General features: G+C 46.1%; 1 protein-coding gene across 6 annotated transcripts in view; it reads right to left on the bottom strand.

Annotated features, from left to right (window-relative positions):
- The window catches only part of RPS6KA2 (ribosomal protein S6 kinase A2), a 299,783-nt gene that overhangs the window by 73,497 nt on the left and 210,085 nt on the right, over positions 1-16,201 (bottom strand). For all 6 annotated transcript variants that reach the window (XM_074333812.2, XM_074333813.2, XM_074333816.2 and 3 more), the window contains 2 exons: positions 5,917-6,033; positions 1,617-1,698 (listed from right to left, as the gene is read on the bottom strand). In XM_074333812.2, the coding sequence (XP_074189913.1) occupies positions 1,617-1,698; positions 5,917-6,033 (199 nt within the window). The remainder of the gene's footprint in view (positions 1-1,616; positions 1,699-5,916; positions 6,034-16,201) is intronic.

Here is a 16,201-nt window from a genome sequence, read left to right as displayed (position 1 = left end):
CAAGGCTTAAATTATGTTCTATTCATAGTGCGGCATTAAAAACTCAGGCGTCTGCAACAAAGCAGAAGGCCTAGTTCAGAGGGTCCAAAGCTTTGTACAGAGTCACTGGGACAAGTTGTTAGAACGGTCAGCTTCGAGGCTCTAAGGATTCTGATTCAGCAGGTCAGGAGGGGGCCTGGGCGTCTATTTTGAACAACTTTTGCTTCCCAGACACACATAGGTGGTTCTGTGCAGCCTCCAGTCTGGCCGAAGTGGGCACCACTGGCCGCGGTGACAGTGCCATCCTGATCCCTGCCTTTTCTTCACCCACCGTTGCAGACTGGAGTCTCACTTACCTTCTTACTCCCTCGTGAATGACCTCATTTGGAGCAGCTCTTCGCCTCCTTAGCATACTAAAATGTTTAGGTCTATCTATTTGGTGTATATTGTCCTACATTTGTAGTTCAGGATGTGTTCTGATTTACCAGCTAGACAGTAAGCAACTTGAGCACAGGGAATGACAGATTCTTTGCACTGCCCCACATGCACTTGCTGAGGCCACTGTGACATAGGACCGACACATTCAGAGTTGCCTTGACATCTTTGAGTTTCATGGCCCCAAAGCTTCACCATGAGTCCCTGCTCTTGAAAGGTGTCTGTCCTCCCCCATCCTGCTGGTTCCGCTATGGGCTGGACCAGCTGGACCTCATCTGGTCCTCAGACTAACAGGCTGCCGTTTCCTGCCCACCCACAGAATTATCCAAACAAGTCCATCACATCTGCCGAGGAACCAGAGGCCACCTCACCCTCTCGTTACTACAAAGCCGCCTCCCACAGCCCCAGCTGGTTCAGGCTGCTGAGCACCACCTGTGTGGCCCAGCATGGCACGTGCCCTCCTCAGGGGGTGATGAGCTTAGGTGACTAATACAGTCCATTGTCTCACCTGCCCAGTGACGGTGTCAGGTGTTCAGCCCTCTTGCACTGTTAAGGGCACAGGATCCCTCCGTCACCAGCGGTGACTAGGAGGTGATCAGAGCAGACGCAGTAGGTGTTCAGTTCTTGTGTATTGTTGGCTAGATGACCATGATCGTGGAGTAGAGATTTTAGACAACAGCTTTAGTTTGACCTGGGTTTAGTGCTGTTGCTTTACTGGAGGGTAGGAGTACCAAGGGCTGGGAGCCAGGTGTGGGACTGTATTTCTAAATCCCAGTCACCAGGACAACAAAGGGGAATATTACAGCCATAGATCACGTTTTGTTTAAAACTGAGCAATCCAGTCGGACAAAGAACTTAGGCTGGACTGTTGTCTACAGGCAGCCGTGACAGTCTGCTTTGGCTCCCCCGCCATGCTTTCCGCCAAATGGTTCGCTACAGAAAAAAACACATGTGGAAAGATGGGATTTACGCATTACGGCTTTTCTCTCTAAAAGTGGTGGCAAGTTTGCAGGGATATGTGGACTATGCTGGGAAATGTTGATACCGTTTATCATCAACTAGAGAGTAACGTGTCTGATATACTCCTTTGGAGATAGCTTCCGAAACCCTGCGGCATGGAACAGAATGAGCAATTTACTCAAATAACGAGCGGAGCATAACGCAGTTATATGCCTCAAACATGACCTTTTTGAAATCCTCACCTTTTAAGGTAGCTTTCTTAAGAACCTTCATTGCGTAGAGCTGTCCTGCATCCGACCCCTTGATCTTCCTCACCAGGAACACCTGATAAAGAGAACGCAGAACACATGAAATTGACAAGACTTCACATGTAGTTTCCTTATTTGATCTGACAAGGGGTTTAGAAGAATTCCAATACAATAACTATGCTGTAGGAAAAATTTCAATGTAAAATTTTCTCTGACATCCAGGCTGCCAGGAAAAGTGTCATCTAATTCACACAACTCTGTGGTGACATCATTACGTGTTTGTATGAAGAATTATCATGGTTTTGGCCATTGACTTTCCATTAAACGTTTTATAGAAGTAATAGCAACTTTCTTCTTTCTTTTCTTTCTTTCTTCCTTCCTTCTTTCCTTCCTTCCTTCCTTCCTTCCTTCCTTCCTTCCTTCCTTCCTTCCTTCCTTCCTTTCTTCCTTCCGAAGACTAGTTGTTTAGAAAACCAACTACTATTCACAAGTTTTAAGGGAGAGCATTTGGTTTACTGTAAATACCCCTTTGTAGCCCCGCCCCGTGAAGACCACCCGAGAGCTAGTACCAATCACACAAGACAGATTCTGAGTCTCAAGAGCAACTAGTTTCTCTTATTCTAAACTTGCTTTACTTGAACGTTAGCTTTGAGTGGCTTAAGCTTACAGACAGGCTGCTTTCTAAGAGGCTCTTACATGGACTCACGCGGACATTTAGGAGCGCTTTCTGAAACACTTTCTGGGGGGTACATTGAGAACCACCGAATGATCTTGCTGTATTTTCCAGTGTTTCATTGCTTTCCCGTTTCAACGCGTATGCGTAAATCGCTTTTCTGTTTGAAGATAAGGCTGTGTTTCTCTTGACCCAAGCCCTATTGCTACCCGTGCTCCCTGGACAGCACAGAAATCACGATGGTCTGAATGGACTGCAAAGGGCCATCGGCTGTCTCCTTTGTTCCAGCAAACTGGTCCAGCACTGGTTTGTTGGCTCCCAGTGCTTTGCAGGACTGACCTCCAAGATGAGAGCACATGCGAGTGTGTGGTCCTGTACGGAGGACACCTCACAGTTCAGCTGCCAGTTCAGCTGTCCCCGCACCAGGGGCTCATTCCTCCGGGGTTTAGTGTTGCCTCTGTTACAGGGACAATCTTATTTTGGCTGCCCAGCGAACAGTAGATGTTGAGGATGAGATTAGTTAGTGAAGGACTCGTGCAGTCAGGATGCGATGACAAGTCACTCAGATGGTTCCTTGGAGTTTGGGGTCAGGAGCAGGCATCAGCGCAAAGGTCTACGTGGCAGAGACTGCACTTTGTTCATTTCTGCATCTTGAGCCTCTGCAGTCACTGACTGAATGAAAGAAGCACTGGGGGGACTGGTGATGGGCAACTTGCGAGCCGGGGACACTGTGGTCCAATGTCACACCAGCTCTCAGCTCTTTGGAGCAGAGGCAAGAGGTAGAAACGTGTTTAACAGGCGTTTTCGGCAGGAGGAAAACATTTAGTGTCGCCTTTCTTTCTCGTATAGATAGCAAAAGGAAGATTACTCCCACATAAAGGCACTTATTTGGATTTACAGATGAGGAATAAAATAATACGGGCCATTAGAGCACACGGCTTTCCCTCCTCTTGTCATCAGTTCTGCTTTTATAAAACATTCATAACCAACAATACTGAGTGGACAAATACAAGTTGTACTGGGGCTCTCAGTTGCCTGACATTGGCTCTGTGCTGTTCCCGGGGAACCTCCGAGCGAGGATTTCCAGAATAATAACTCTCTTTTCCAGAGTCCTGGCACGTTACTTCAGCACCCTCATCCCCCCGCGTCCTGAACTTTCCCTCCAATGCCAACAATGGCACTGACCGGCCGGCTGACCCGGCCCCACACACATGTCATGGTTGAGCTGGTGAATCAGGTCGTTCGTGGAGGTTAAATGTTCGTAGGAGCTGCCTCTGCCTTTCACTTCTCCTGTTCATTGTCTTCTGAACTTTATCTTTTTATTCCTCATATGATAACGGCTGGGAAGGGGAGATACGGACTCTTACCAAGGTGATCATGCCAAGAAGATCCTGCCAAACACCGGTGTGTCACGTGTGGTTTTCCACAGGACGGTTTCTTTTTTTAAAGCAAAATTGAAATTCAAACTTTGAAATTTGGAGGGAATTGGGAAAAGCCCTTTCCCTGTCACTGTTAACCTGCCAGCCTCCGAGGAGGATGTGGTCAAGTTGCTTTCATTCAGTCGAGCTTCTGAACGGACACACAGAGCCTCACGTGTGTCGCCACTGAGCCCAGAAAGCACTGCCCCATCTTTGCTGTCACCAAGCACCGGGACACGGGGGCAGCATCAGAGTGAAAGATGAGTCACTTGGTAACGACTAGTTAGCCATGGTCTGGCCGGTGCTCGCTGGACCTCGTCTTCCTTCACTGCGGACACAGGGCACCCGGCTGAGCCTTGCTGGCCTGGGTTGAATTCGTTCTCAGGACACAACACGGAGCACGTCTTCAAAGGTAGGAAAGGGAGACAGCTTTGTTGGTCTCTATTTCCAAGTCATGGTTCTTCGAGAAAGAATCTGCCCCTTTCCTTTTCGCCGACATTTCTAATCAATGGCGGGACATTCCATCACCACATCACATAGGTCCTATTTCTGTGTTTTCAGTTCCAGCTATTTTCACTGTGAGAGACTGAAATCTTTACTACCATAAATACCTGATAAACTACATCAAATAGCCATTTTTGTAAGGGACAAAATTTTGAATACTGGTAATCTCGTATGATCCAAACTAACATGCTTGCGTGTACATTAGTACAAACACATTCCTTACCACATTACAGTGTGGAAAAGAGAAAGAGAAAAGAAAAGACATTCCACCCGATAAGAATGCCAAAAGATAAATTTTGCACAATCGAATCTTTGTGGTCTGTAGGAGACCATCCAGAACATCATTAATATACTATTGAGCCTACATGAAATCAACAGGGCCCGAGTTCACTTTGGCACAAAGTCCCATGAAGAATGGAGAGTTTTGGGGAATGCCCACATACCATAAATAATAGTTATTTTAAAGAGCAAGGATTCTGTTCTGCTTATACTCCAGGAGAGGTTGGCGTCAGGGTTTATTTCATATTATGGAAATCATGCTGTTAGGGTCGACATACTTCTAACAACGACACCAAGGACGTAGGGAAATGAGCATGGCGCTGGAGTAACTCACCTCTCCCTGTAACGGACAGGATTTACTGATAGCCTGTTGTAGAGGACGTGGCCCTAAACAACCAGCTATTTCTCATTTCCTGAGGGGAGTTCGCTTTATTGTAATTGGAACATAAACAAGAAAGGAAACAAACAATTTATGCAAAATACATCTTAGGCAACTACTAGGAAGGATTCGTGTCAAATTAAATCACACAGTATTAACCCCCTTTTATAGATGGGAAACTGAGGCCTAACCAGGTAAAACAACCAGGCAATTGACTTGCAGGGTAAGGAGAGGAGCTGGTCCCAGGCTTCCTGAATCCTGAGTGACCAAAGGGGACGTCGTTTCCCCCTTTTCTTTCTTTCTTTCCTTTCTTTAAAAAAAATACCTGTAGAGCATGCACTGTCAAAGATGCATTGGCTCGAGTTCAATAACCTGCTCACTACGGTAATAAACTAAAAGCCCAGGGAAGCTATTAGAAGAGGGAAATGTATGTGATATTTGGGAGGGCTACGGGCAGCCCCTACTTTGCACAGCTCTGTGGTGATGGAATTCCAGCCACGCAGTGAGATCGCAGTTCTGACATGCTGCCGGGTTCCAGGTACTGTGTTTCCCCGAAAATAAGACCTAGCCGGACAATCAGCTCTAATGTGTCTTATGGAGCAAAAATTAATATAATACCCGGTCTTATTTTACTATAAGACCAGGTCTTATATAATATAATATAATATAATATAATATAATATAATATAATATAATATAATATAATATAATATAATATAATAAATATAATAAATATAATTAATATAATATAATATAATATAATATAATACCGGGTCTGATATTAATTTTTGCTCCAAAAGACGCATTAGAGCTGATTATCCGGCTAGGTCTTATTTTCGGGACACGCGGTAGCGTGGGACCCTGAAGCGGGAGGGCCGCCTGTAAATTTCATTCCGTCAGGCGCAAGGCCATGCTTCCTTTGTGCTCAGGAGGCATCAGCACCATCTTTCCTGTCACCAGACATTTGAGGACTTCCGCCTCGAGATGGGGACCAGCCCCAGTGGAACAAGACGCTCTCAGGAAAATCAAAGACCAGCTTACCTTTCCGTAGGACCCTTGTCCCAAAACCTTCAACAGCTCAAACTGGGAGGGGTCGGCCTTTTCAAACCCTTCCTTCACATGATGGCTGATGTCAATCTCCTTTACGACGCCTTCTTCCTACAAAACAGCAGTGACACCAGATAAGCACACAAGTCAGAGGGTCCTTGGAATTCACGTTTCATCCAACATGGAAGTTAGGATGAGTTGGGTATGCTATGGAATTTTAGGGTTGGAGTTTCAAAGTCATGATGTCATGTAGCCTTACATAATTAGCCTAGCTACTTGTGCTGATTACTCCATTTGCAGGCCACGTGAGCTGGTGCTTCTTTTCTCCATGGATTTTTGTCATGTGGTCTTACCAATACAACAAGGAAATGGAAAGGGACTCTCAATGAAATCCATTTTGCTTCTGAACAGTTTGGGCAAAAGTCTGGATAGGGATGGATATGGAAACTAGGGAACAAAATGGTCCTCCGAAAATGTGTGTTAATGTCCACACTGCCATGCTCGAAAGCGCCATCGGTGGGTCCCACGTGTGGAAGCAGCTTGTGCAATGCTGATTTATTTCTCTTCCTCCTCCTCCTCCTCCTCCTCCTCCTTCTCTGTCTCCTTCCGACCATCCCTGGCATTTTTGCCACAGCTCACACAAGGAACGTTTCACTGCCACCCTAGAGATTATATTTCAGAAGAAGCAGAAGACATGTGCTGCCAGTCCAGAAGCAAGATTCCCAACAGGAAAGAAAAGTCCCTGATCTTTGTTTTTTTTATTTTTTATACATTTTATTGGGGAATATTGGGGAACAGTGTGTTTCTCCAGGGCCAATCAGCTCCAAATTGTTGTCCTTCAATCTAGTTGTGGAGGACGCAGCTCAGCTCCAAGTCCAGTCACCGTTTTCAATCTTTAGTTGCAGGGGGTGCAGCCCACCATCCCATGTGGGAATCGAACCAGCAACCTTGTAGTTGAGAGCTCGCGCTCTAACCAACTGAGCCATCTGGCCACCCCTCCAGAAGCTCAGCAGCAGCTCATTGTCTTTGATCTAGTTTTGGAGGGCACAGCTCACTGGCCCATGTGGGAATCGAACCTGCAACCCTGTTGTTCAGAGCTTGCGCTCTAACCAACTGAGCCATCTGGCCGCCCCAAAAGTCCCTAATCTTTAAATTAAAACATGAACAGGAAGCACTAGAAACATTCATCAGAGAACTTCCTGTCCCCAAAGGTGTATTACTTCACTTGTAAAAGGCGATGCCATCTGCCCAAACGCCAGCAATTGGAAACTGGAGAGTTGGAAAGTAGGGTGTTTCCTGACATTAGAGCCTAACTGGTCTTTCAGGTTATCTCTGGCTTCTCCGGGATCGCCCTGCAATCCCTCCGTCCATCTGACTGTTCCTCCCTGCTTGTACTTTTGCCACTGGTTGGATATAGGAAAACGTCAACCTGGACTGGCAGAAAAGCTCTAAAAATAGCTGTCAGCGATTGCAAACTGTGTTCTGGGCACCCAGGGCTTTTCATAGATTATTTCTTTTCTTCCTTAAGAAATCCTATGAAGTAGAGATTTTGTCCCGATTAAGGTCACACAGCTATAAGTGTTAGAGTTGGGCTTCTAACCAAGGAGTACTTTAAAGCCACACATGTCCTCCCTATATTTAAATCTAAGGGCCAATATTTTCCAAAGAAATCATAATAGCAATAGTTTACAGTGGTATCTAAAATGTTTGAAAAATTCAGCTTCTCAAAAGTTACAAATTTTATCTCCATATAACCAATATGGGACGCCTTTAAGGGTAGGCAAGGTCATATGTGCTGTCAAACCTCACTCAGCAGGTCAGTGGCCTAAGCAGTTACCATTTGCTTTTTTTATTGCGATGGTTAAAGGAAACACTTCAATGTCTGCATCTGCAAGGATTATTTACCATTTTTGGAAAAACACTGGTTCTCGTATTTGTAAAAATAGCGAATATCGCCAGCCATGATGGAGTCTCTTCGGTCCGTTCATAAGGCTTGTATAAGCGCAGTTAGGAGACAATTGCTTTGCAATTACTTCCTGAATAAGTCAGTAAGAATGCTGGGACCAAGCCAGCCAACGTGCATTCTGCTTAGATCAGAGTTTTGGGGTCACATTGGAAGCCCCTTCAGCTTTTACTGTGGCTTTCTGGGGCTGCAGGACCCTTTTAGCCACGGGACAAATCTTTCCATCTGTAACAGGGAAAGAAGGGTACGGGAACCTTGGGGCTCATGGTGTCACCTGGCTTTCTGAAGGGGAACAGTCTGCAGCGCGGCTGTGGCAGACTGATTCCCACCTAGAACACAAGGCTGAAAGCTGAAGTTCAAGAAAATTCTCCGAGTCCCTACAGAAACATAAATGCATATGTTGCCTTTTCCTCCTGGTGACTTTCCAGAAACGGAAGATGATTTGCCACTCAAATAAGAATAAAAGGCCCCTTGCCTGTTATAAAGCTCTTCCCGGGCAGTGGGCCCGTGGCCATCCTCTACCTACACACCTGCACAGCGTGACTCATCCAGAACCCCAATTTCTTCCTAACATATCTTCAACCACGCAGCTGTGTTCATGCAACACCTGTGTTATGAAAAGGTGACGTTCAGCCAGTCACAGCTTTCTGTGACTTCATTTTGGTCCTGTGAACACATAACGTCATGCTGCTGAATAAAATGTCAGATTCAACACCATCCAAAGATGGGGCGTGGGGTGGAGGGAGAATGTGATGCCAAGGAAAGGGCCATGGAGGCAGGTGACAATGGGGGCAGGGACTCTGCCTCTGCTGGTCTCTTCCCTGAGCACATTCCACAGCACACGTGTGCATTTACCGAAGGTTTCCAGACCATCCCTATTCTTCACTTGCTCTTCTTGGAGGTCCAGAGGCTCAGAACTGGGGTAAGTAAGGTCACTCAACCCGCTGGGACGGCAGTGGCCGCCTCTGCCTCTGCGAACCGGTCATCACAGGTTTGTCCAGCTCTGGGTGGGAATCTCGGGGCTCCCTGCCCCCTGTGCACGGTGCCCCAATCCTGGAGGTGGGGTTCACACCTTTCTAAGAACACTGGGGTGAGCATCCCGCTCCTCTCTTCTCCGGTCCCTGCCCCCAACCCCATCTCAGTAGTTCACCTTCTTGAGTCATCGCCTTAACATTTCAAATCAAAGGTTTTGACACAAATGTCTCAACATTTCAAGTTTTGTGTGGATTCTTGCTGTCAAAGTATTTAGAGCCAACGTACCCAAAGCACACACCGGATTTCATCTCCGAGAATGGCACTGAAGCCTCAGGGTTATTCCCTGATATGACTGCAGTACCGTTCACTTCCCACTTAAAGTAATAAGGTCTTAATAGCGAAAAATTTCAACTGCCGGCAGATAAAGAACCAAGAGTGTCACACTGTCGATTTTAGAGTTCTGCATTCATACTGACGTTTTGGCTTGAACTTGCCTGAGGATACTTTGCTCTTCTCTTTCCCAAGAAGTTTAAAAAAAAAAAAAAAAAAAAAAAGAGGAAGGAAAGAAAAAAGGTCTGGGATCCAGTGCCGACTGCAGAGGTCTGTGTGCACAGAGAACATCTAGAAGGAGGCGGGAGGGGAACACGCCCAGGCACGTCTGCTTCTGTTTCTGGGATGGTCCCATTTTCTGGATCATTTCATAATTATTGCCCTAAAGGGCAACCAGAATTAAAATATCATACATGCCTTATTTTGAAATAATTGCCTTTTTTATGGGGCAGGTCGTTTTATCTAGAACTCTGGGTTTTAATGCCATTCCCCTAAGAAAATAAGGTCTGTTCCCAAATTCTCTACCTACAGTACTAAACATTTGGTTTCTAGCGTGATTCCTGTGAAAGGGTATTTTCTTTTTAATAATTTGGGGGAAGAGGCTGGTATCATGATCTGAGGCTTGTTCCTCAGGCAAGTATTTGAAACATGTTCTAATGTGAGAGATAGAAACTGGAGAAATAAATTGCTTGGGTGCCATTTTGATATGAAAAAATAATTTGTGACAATGAATTTTTAAATCCCCGTTGAACTGTATTTGAAGTTCTGACTGATTGGAGACATTCCCGGGCAGGTTAACTAGCAGCTGTCGTGAGAGGCTGGTGAGTCGGAGAGATGGTGATGAAAAGGGGCCAGAGGGAGAAACTCACAGCTGTTCACCCTTCTCTGCACCGAAGTCACCTTCGTAGGTAATTTCCTCTGTTCTGAATCGTCTGCTTTCATGTTTTTAAAAGGAGAATATTTATGATGCATAAATGCAAATTAAGTTGTGAATATTGATGATAAAGACATAAAAAATAAAAGTTGGGCAAATGCTAGCTTTATCTCCATAAAAAGGGGAGAGGTCATTCTAGAAATCCCCGAGTCCCATGTAGGATATCAATTTATAGGAAGATTATGGAGATTTGAAGGGGGACAGGGACAGGTGTACCTCTGGAGGTCTCAGCTTTATGTAGGTAGGTAAGAGGTCTACTGGGAGCCAGCTGGGGCTTGGTCACCTGTGCCCTGCCTTGGGGGGTTATGAGTTCACGAACCCCAAGTTCACCAGCTTTGCCAACTGCCCTCAAGGGGAAAGTTGGCTTCAACTGTCTTCTCACCCTGGGTTCTTCCTCTAACACAGATTTTGGCCTCTGGGTATTTCCTTCTAACTTCCCAACTCACCCATACATTTAAATATTTTAAAAAGGATATTTTATCCAGTACTTCTAATTGTTTTTAGCAAGAGGGCTTGCCACATCTAGTCTACAGTATTGCTAGAAATGGAAGTTCAGGAATGCTTTCCACATGGAAAGAAGAGCCACCACGTAGCTTTTGTGGCTCCTGTGGGGGGAAAGACAGGAGCAGACCCCCAAAGAGGTCCTCATGGGAGGGACGTCTCCCAGGGGCCTGTCGCTGTCCAACGCTTCACTGCTTGTAGTTTTGGGGTCTTTGTTACCAGCCAAGCAAATGGCACCAATGAACATACGCTGTGCACTACGACATCCTAGAATGGGTGATTTTGTACAGATGACCAACATAAAGTAAGAATAACCAGACACTTGAGCCCTGGACTCTGGGAACCGGGAGGAAGCTCCTCCTTTCAGACAGGCTGGCGGCTTCTCCGAGAGAACCCCGGCAGCTGAGCCAAGAGCAGATTCTGACCTCCCGGTGCCTACACTCGCACTCCAGACAGCACCACTTCCCTCTAGCCAGGCCTCAGGAGGTTTGGAGAAGCAGCAGTCAATGAATTCCAGTGTCGTCTCTGCTGTTTAAATAGCCTTTACGCGTCTCAGCAAATGCGTCTGCTTTCACGGCTGTGAGCAATTGTGAAATGGAATTATAGGACCAGCTGCACTTATCTAGTCATTTCTTAGGAAACTATTCCTACAAAAGCTTTCCTCTCCATCTCTGATGGGCTAAGTAGAGGCTGAGCCTCTTAGGACGGTGGCACCACTCCCCACAAGTGTCAAGCTGGTTCCATGGGCACTTGCTGGAATTCAGACAAAAGGTGGCTTATTTAAGAAGAATGAACTCTCCACAAAATCAGGAGTCAGAGAAGCAGGAAGGATAAGGGGCGGGGAAGAAACAGGAAAATACTGGGTGAGATATTCAGACGGAGGCAGTAGCTCTGAAATTTCAAGCGTGTGACACACCACCCCTGAGTAGGTCGGAAAGACCTGCTCAGCTGGCCACCCGAGGTCTGTCCTCCACCCCTGGTAATTTTCAGTGCTTGAACTACAGATATATTTGCCACGATGCCAACTGGATGCAGCAGATTTCCCAGAGGAAATTTCTCATCTTTCCAGGAATACGGCTTTTCCTTTTTCTTACCAAAGAAAGTGATTCCACACCAGGGAGCCGTCATTGAAGCGGCTCACATGCAGTGAGAAGCAGAAAGGCGTGCGTTGGTAGCTGAGGGCCGGATTCCGCCTTCAGAAAGAAACCGTACGCTGCTCACCGTAGCCCTCAGAGGTGCAACTGGGCTAAACTCGGGGTTCTTAGGTCACAGCACCATAAGAAGGGGCCGTGGAGGACGAAGGGAGGGGGGCTGATGAAGAAAAGCTCCAACAGTTGTTTTCTTTCTTTGCCTTTCTATCCAAACTCTTGCCTTTCAACCTCCTCCACTCCTAATAATTTTGGTTATTAAGGCAAGATGAATTTTCCCCTCCATTTTTAAATGAAAGCTCCACCCCTCACTGTTCCTGTCTTTCTTCGCCCCCATTGCCTATTGTTCCCCCAAATAATTTTCCCTTCCATCCTTCTGAAAACCTGTCGGTCTGCTGGTGTTTTTATAAATCACACTCTATGCAGGTCAGGCTCCCTGAGAGCTGGGATTATTAGCGGTGACGGCAGAGGGACCGCGGGTGTGCTTGGGCCTCCCTCACACGGACGGATTTGCAAAGGGTGGGGGACGGTGTCCCACAAACACAGGCTCCCAGGTTCTGACAGCCACCGTCCTGGGCGCGGGTGAATTCTAGGAGGTTCCCTCAACCCCTGAGCTCCCCGAAAGAGCAACAGATAGCAGGTCTTCAAATACTGTGGTTTTGTTCACTGACGAGATGCTGCAGGAATCTAACTCTCGTTTCCATCAATTAGCCAAGAGTAACACTGGTTTTTTTACACATTGTTTCATCGCAGTTCCAAGAACCCATTGATGACGTCAAGTGAGGACGGATTGTACTATGAAAAGCCAACCGTGAAGGGACAGTGACAGCGTGAGGCTCTGGCATCTGATGCTGTGTTTTACATGTTGACCATCTCATCTTGAAAGCTGCCTTCAGTGCTGGGCTTTATAGAGTCATTTCTAACAGGAGGGGATCAGGAAGCTGTTACCTATTGATGCAAATGTGTTAACATGGACGGAAGAACCTCCCAAGAGCCTCAAAACTGGGAAGGGTGGGAAACGCACGCCGTTGGTCCAGCCGCAGAGGGGTGTCCTGACGGAACAGACAGCTTTGTCCATGACAACGTCTGTTCCGGGCAGTTGGCTGTGTGCCCAACGGGGGCTCAATAAATTCTTATTCTTCAGCACAACTTTAAGAGCACTGTCAAGGGAGACCCGGCAGAGGGTAACGCAGTGATAGCTGGCTGCCCGCCTGGTGGGACCGCCAGGCAATGCTCACACTTCTCTTTCCCTCCCGCACACTCAGAACACGTCCTCTGTCTTTGGGATGCGCAGTAGGGAAAAAGGACGCTCCCAGGGGAGAGAAACCTGGTCTCAAAGGCTGTAAAATCCCAAACGGAGACCTACACGATGAAGCCCACGGGATCAGTATAATCAGGGAAATCACAGCCACGCCCCAGGGACATCTGCGGGGACGAGCTTCCTAATTTTTCCAGAAAAGGGAAGATGACAATGACCTGAATGTCATCTTCTCCAAGACTTAATCATTTACATGTTTCTGACCTGATAGCCTAGTTTGTTTGTTGTTTTTCCAAGTCAACATTTTGGTAAACGTTTTGTAACTGTCTCTATCAGAACAAGTGTGGCTACCTGTGGGGCTGCTGATAAAGTGGAGTAAGGAAACGCTGAATATCAGGCAGTCAGGACGCTGTGCTCACAGGACTCCTCACTCACACTGGACAGCGCCGTTTCTCGCCTCTGTAACTACCGGCCATGCGACGCTGGCTTCCCTGCGCCCACGGCCGCCAGTCATGTGAGAATGTGCAGGCCGCCGTGTGAACAGCCAGAGGTCCGTTCTAACGACTGCTCATGGTCAGCGCTGGTCCCTCTCACACGACAGGTGGCAGAGTCATCGCAAAACTACATACTCAGAGGCAGAAGACTAACTACGAGTATCATCCCAGAGGCTTCATTTATTTTTCTCATCAAGAGAATTCAAGGTGTGGTTCTCCAGAACCACCAAGAATTTCTTTACATTCGAGGCAGGTGGTCGGATGGTGGGTTTGCATCTTCCAAAGGGCACAGACTATTCTCAAAGGTAGTGTGAACGCTCAAAGCCTTCATAGATTGTTCTTCGTTTTCCTTGCCATATTGGAAGGTCATCACTGTGAATTTGTCATTGGAACATTTAAGACAAACTGTCATGACAGTTACAGATTCTCTAGCCCTCAACTGGCAAACTAGACCTAAAAAGTGATTCAAGGGTGAATATCAAACTATTGGGCAGAACCATGGGCTGCATGAATTCCACCATTCAGACGTTCACTGGGAGACACCAGTGTGACCCATTCTGCTATTTAGTGAGCAGAGAAAGGTGCACACACAGGACACACATAGCATCTCTGAGCAACACCTATGTAGAGAAAGGTAATTTGGGTTCTGCAAAGAAAAAGGTGCTTAATATAGTTTTTTTCATGGTCCAACAAATGCACAGCAATAGTTACTAAAACCGGTTGCTATGACTGGGAAAGTCTTACTCAAGAAGGTCTATATTCACAGCTCGTCCCCTGAAAGCGGCGATGGAAAGTCCCCCCAACCCCCATAGAAGAGATGCAGGCGTATGTTTGTGACCTGCAATGGGGCAGGAAAAGCAGAATCTTTAGGGTGTAGAGAAGGATGACTTCTTCAAATTGATAACATCTTAGCAAATGTGAATAATTTGCAAGGGGATCAGAAGGGGCCACTTGGGTGGGAGGATGATGGCAGCACATTTAGCACATAGGCAAGTACGCAGGATGAGGTCATGATTTGGGGAAAGTAACTGCCCTATCAGGAATTTTATATTGTGATAGAGAATAATCAACCCCAGTGCCCAAAAGGATCTAAAGAACCACTGAGTCCATGTTCTAGAAAGAGAAATGGCACTGTGACTGGTCGTATTGGGCAGACTGGCAGGCACTGTGTTCTTTTGTTCCACACACACACCCCCCGGTCAAACAAGAGGCTCAGGCGTCCAAACCTTCTGACCCAGGGATCTCCCTCCTCAGACTTCATGAAGAAAATCTGAATACGAAAGCTGTTTGTTACAATGTCTTTTATGAGAGTGAAGCAAGGGGAAACCATTTAAATGTCCAGCAAACATGGGAAAACGAAGTAGATGCTGACACCTCCATCAAATGAAATTTTATGTAGGCATTAAAAGTGATTGCGCCGTTTACACTTGCCCCCAGAATAATGAAACCCTTAGGGAAACGAACTTGTACAGTATCCGTGTGCTGAAAACGACAGACTGCTACGAAACGAGAGAAGGAGAGAGCTAAATAAATGGAGACGTGCGGTGTTCACAGATCAGAGGACTCAACACAGTAAAGACTTTAATTCTCCAAAAATTGATCTGTACGTATAACGCAATTCTTATCAAAATCCGAACAAGGCTTTTTGTAGATACAGAAAAGTTTATTCTACAATTTATATGGAAATGCAAAAGACCTGGAGAGCTAAAAAGAGTTTTGAAAAAGAATGACAAACTGGGCGGGATTATTACTGCACCGATGTTACAATGTAGCTGCATCGATCAGGACAGGTGGTATTTGTGGACAGACAGACGCATAGACCAAAGGAACAGAACAGGGGCCTGGAACAGATCCATTCAAATATACCCAACTGATTTGTGACAGGGATGACAAAGCAATTCAATGGAGGAAGGAGAGTCTTTGCAAGAAATGGTGCTGGAGCACTGGACCGCCAAAGGCCAAAAGAGAAAAAAGACATTTGATATAAATCCTGGACCAAGTTCTTGGAGAAAAATTCTTAAACGTGACAGCAAGAGCATGATCCATAGAGGAAAAAATATGTTAAATTAAACTCTAAATGTTAAATCAAAATTTAAAACATTTGCTCTGCAAAGATTCTGCTAAGATGAAAAGAGAAGCTACAGACTTGGAGAAGTATTTGCAAACCCCTTATCCAATAAAGGTCTTGTATCTGTAACATATAAAGAGTTCTCAAAACTCAACGGTAGAATAAAACAACCAATCTAATTAAAAAATGGGCAAAAGAGATAAATGGTCATTTCACAAAAGAAGATACACAGATGGCAAATAAGCACATGAAAATATATTTCACATTGTTAGCCATTAGAGAAATGCAAAACTACAGTTAGATATCACTACATACCTATCAATAACTAAAATTTTTAAAATAATGATAACATCAAATGCTGGCAAGGATGCAGAGAAACGGGTCTCAAACGTTGGTGGTGGGAACGTCAAGTGGTACAGCCACTGGAAAACAGTCGGATACTTTCCCATCGAACGAAACCTGCACCTACGTTACAGCCAGCAGTCGTGCCCTTGGGCATTTGTCCCCGGGAAATGAAGACCATCTTTCACACAAAAAGCTACATGCGATGGGTCCCAGGCGCTCATCGCTTAACACCCCAACTGGAAACAACCCAGACGCCCTCCAGT

This window comes from Rhinolophus sinicus, chromosome 2 (genome assembly GCF_057876585.1).
Source record: "Rhinolophus sinicus isolate RSI-liver-muscle chromosome 2, RSI-T2T, whole genome shotgun sequence".
Taxonomy (NCBI): domain Eukaryota; kingdom Metazoa; phylum Chordata; class Mammalia; order Chiroptera; family Rhinolophidae; genus Rhinolophus; species Rhinolophus sinicus.
This window is presented reverse-complemented; position numbering and strand designations above follow the sequence as displayed.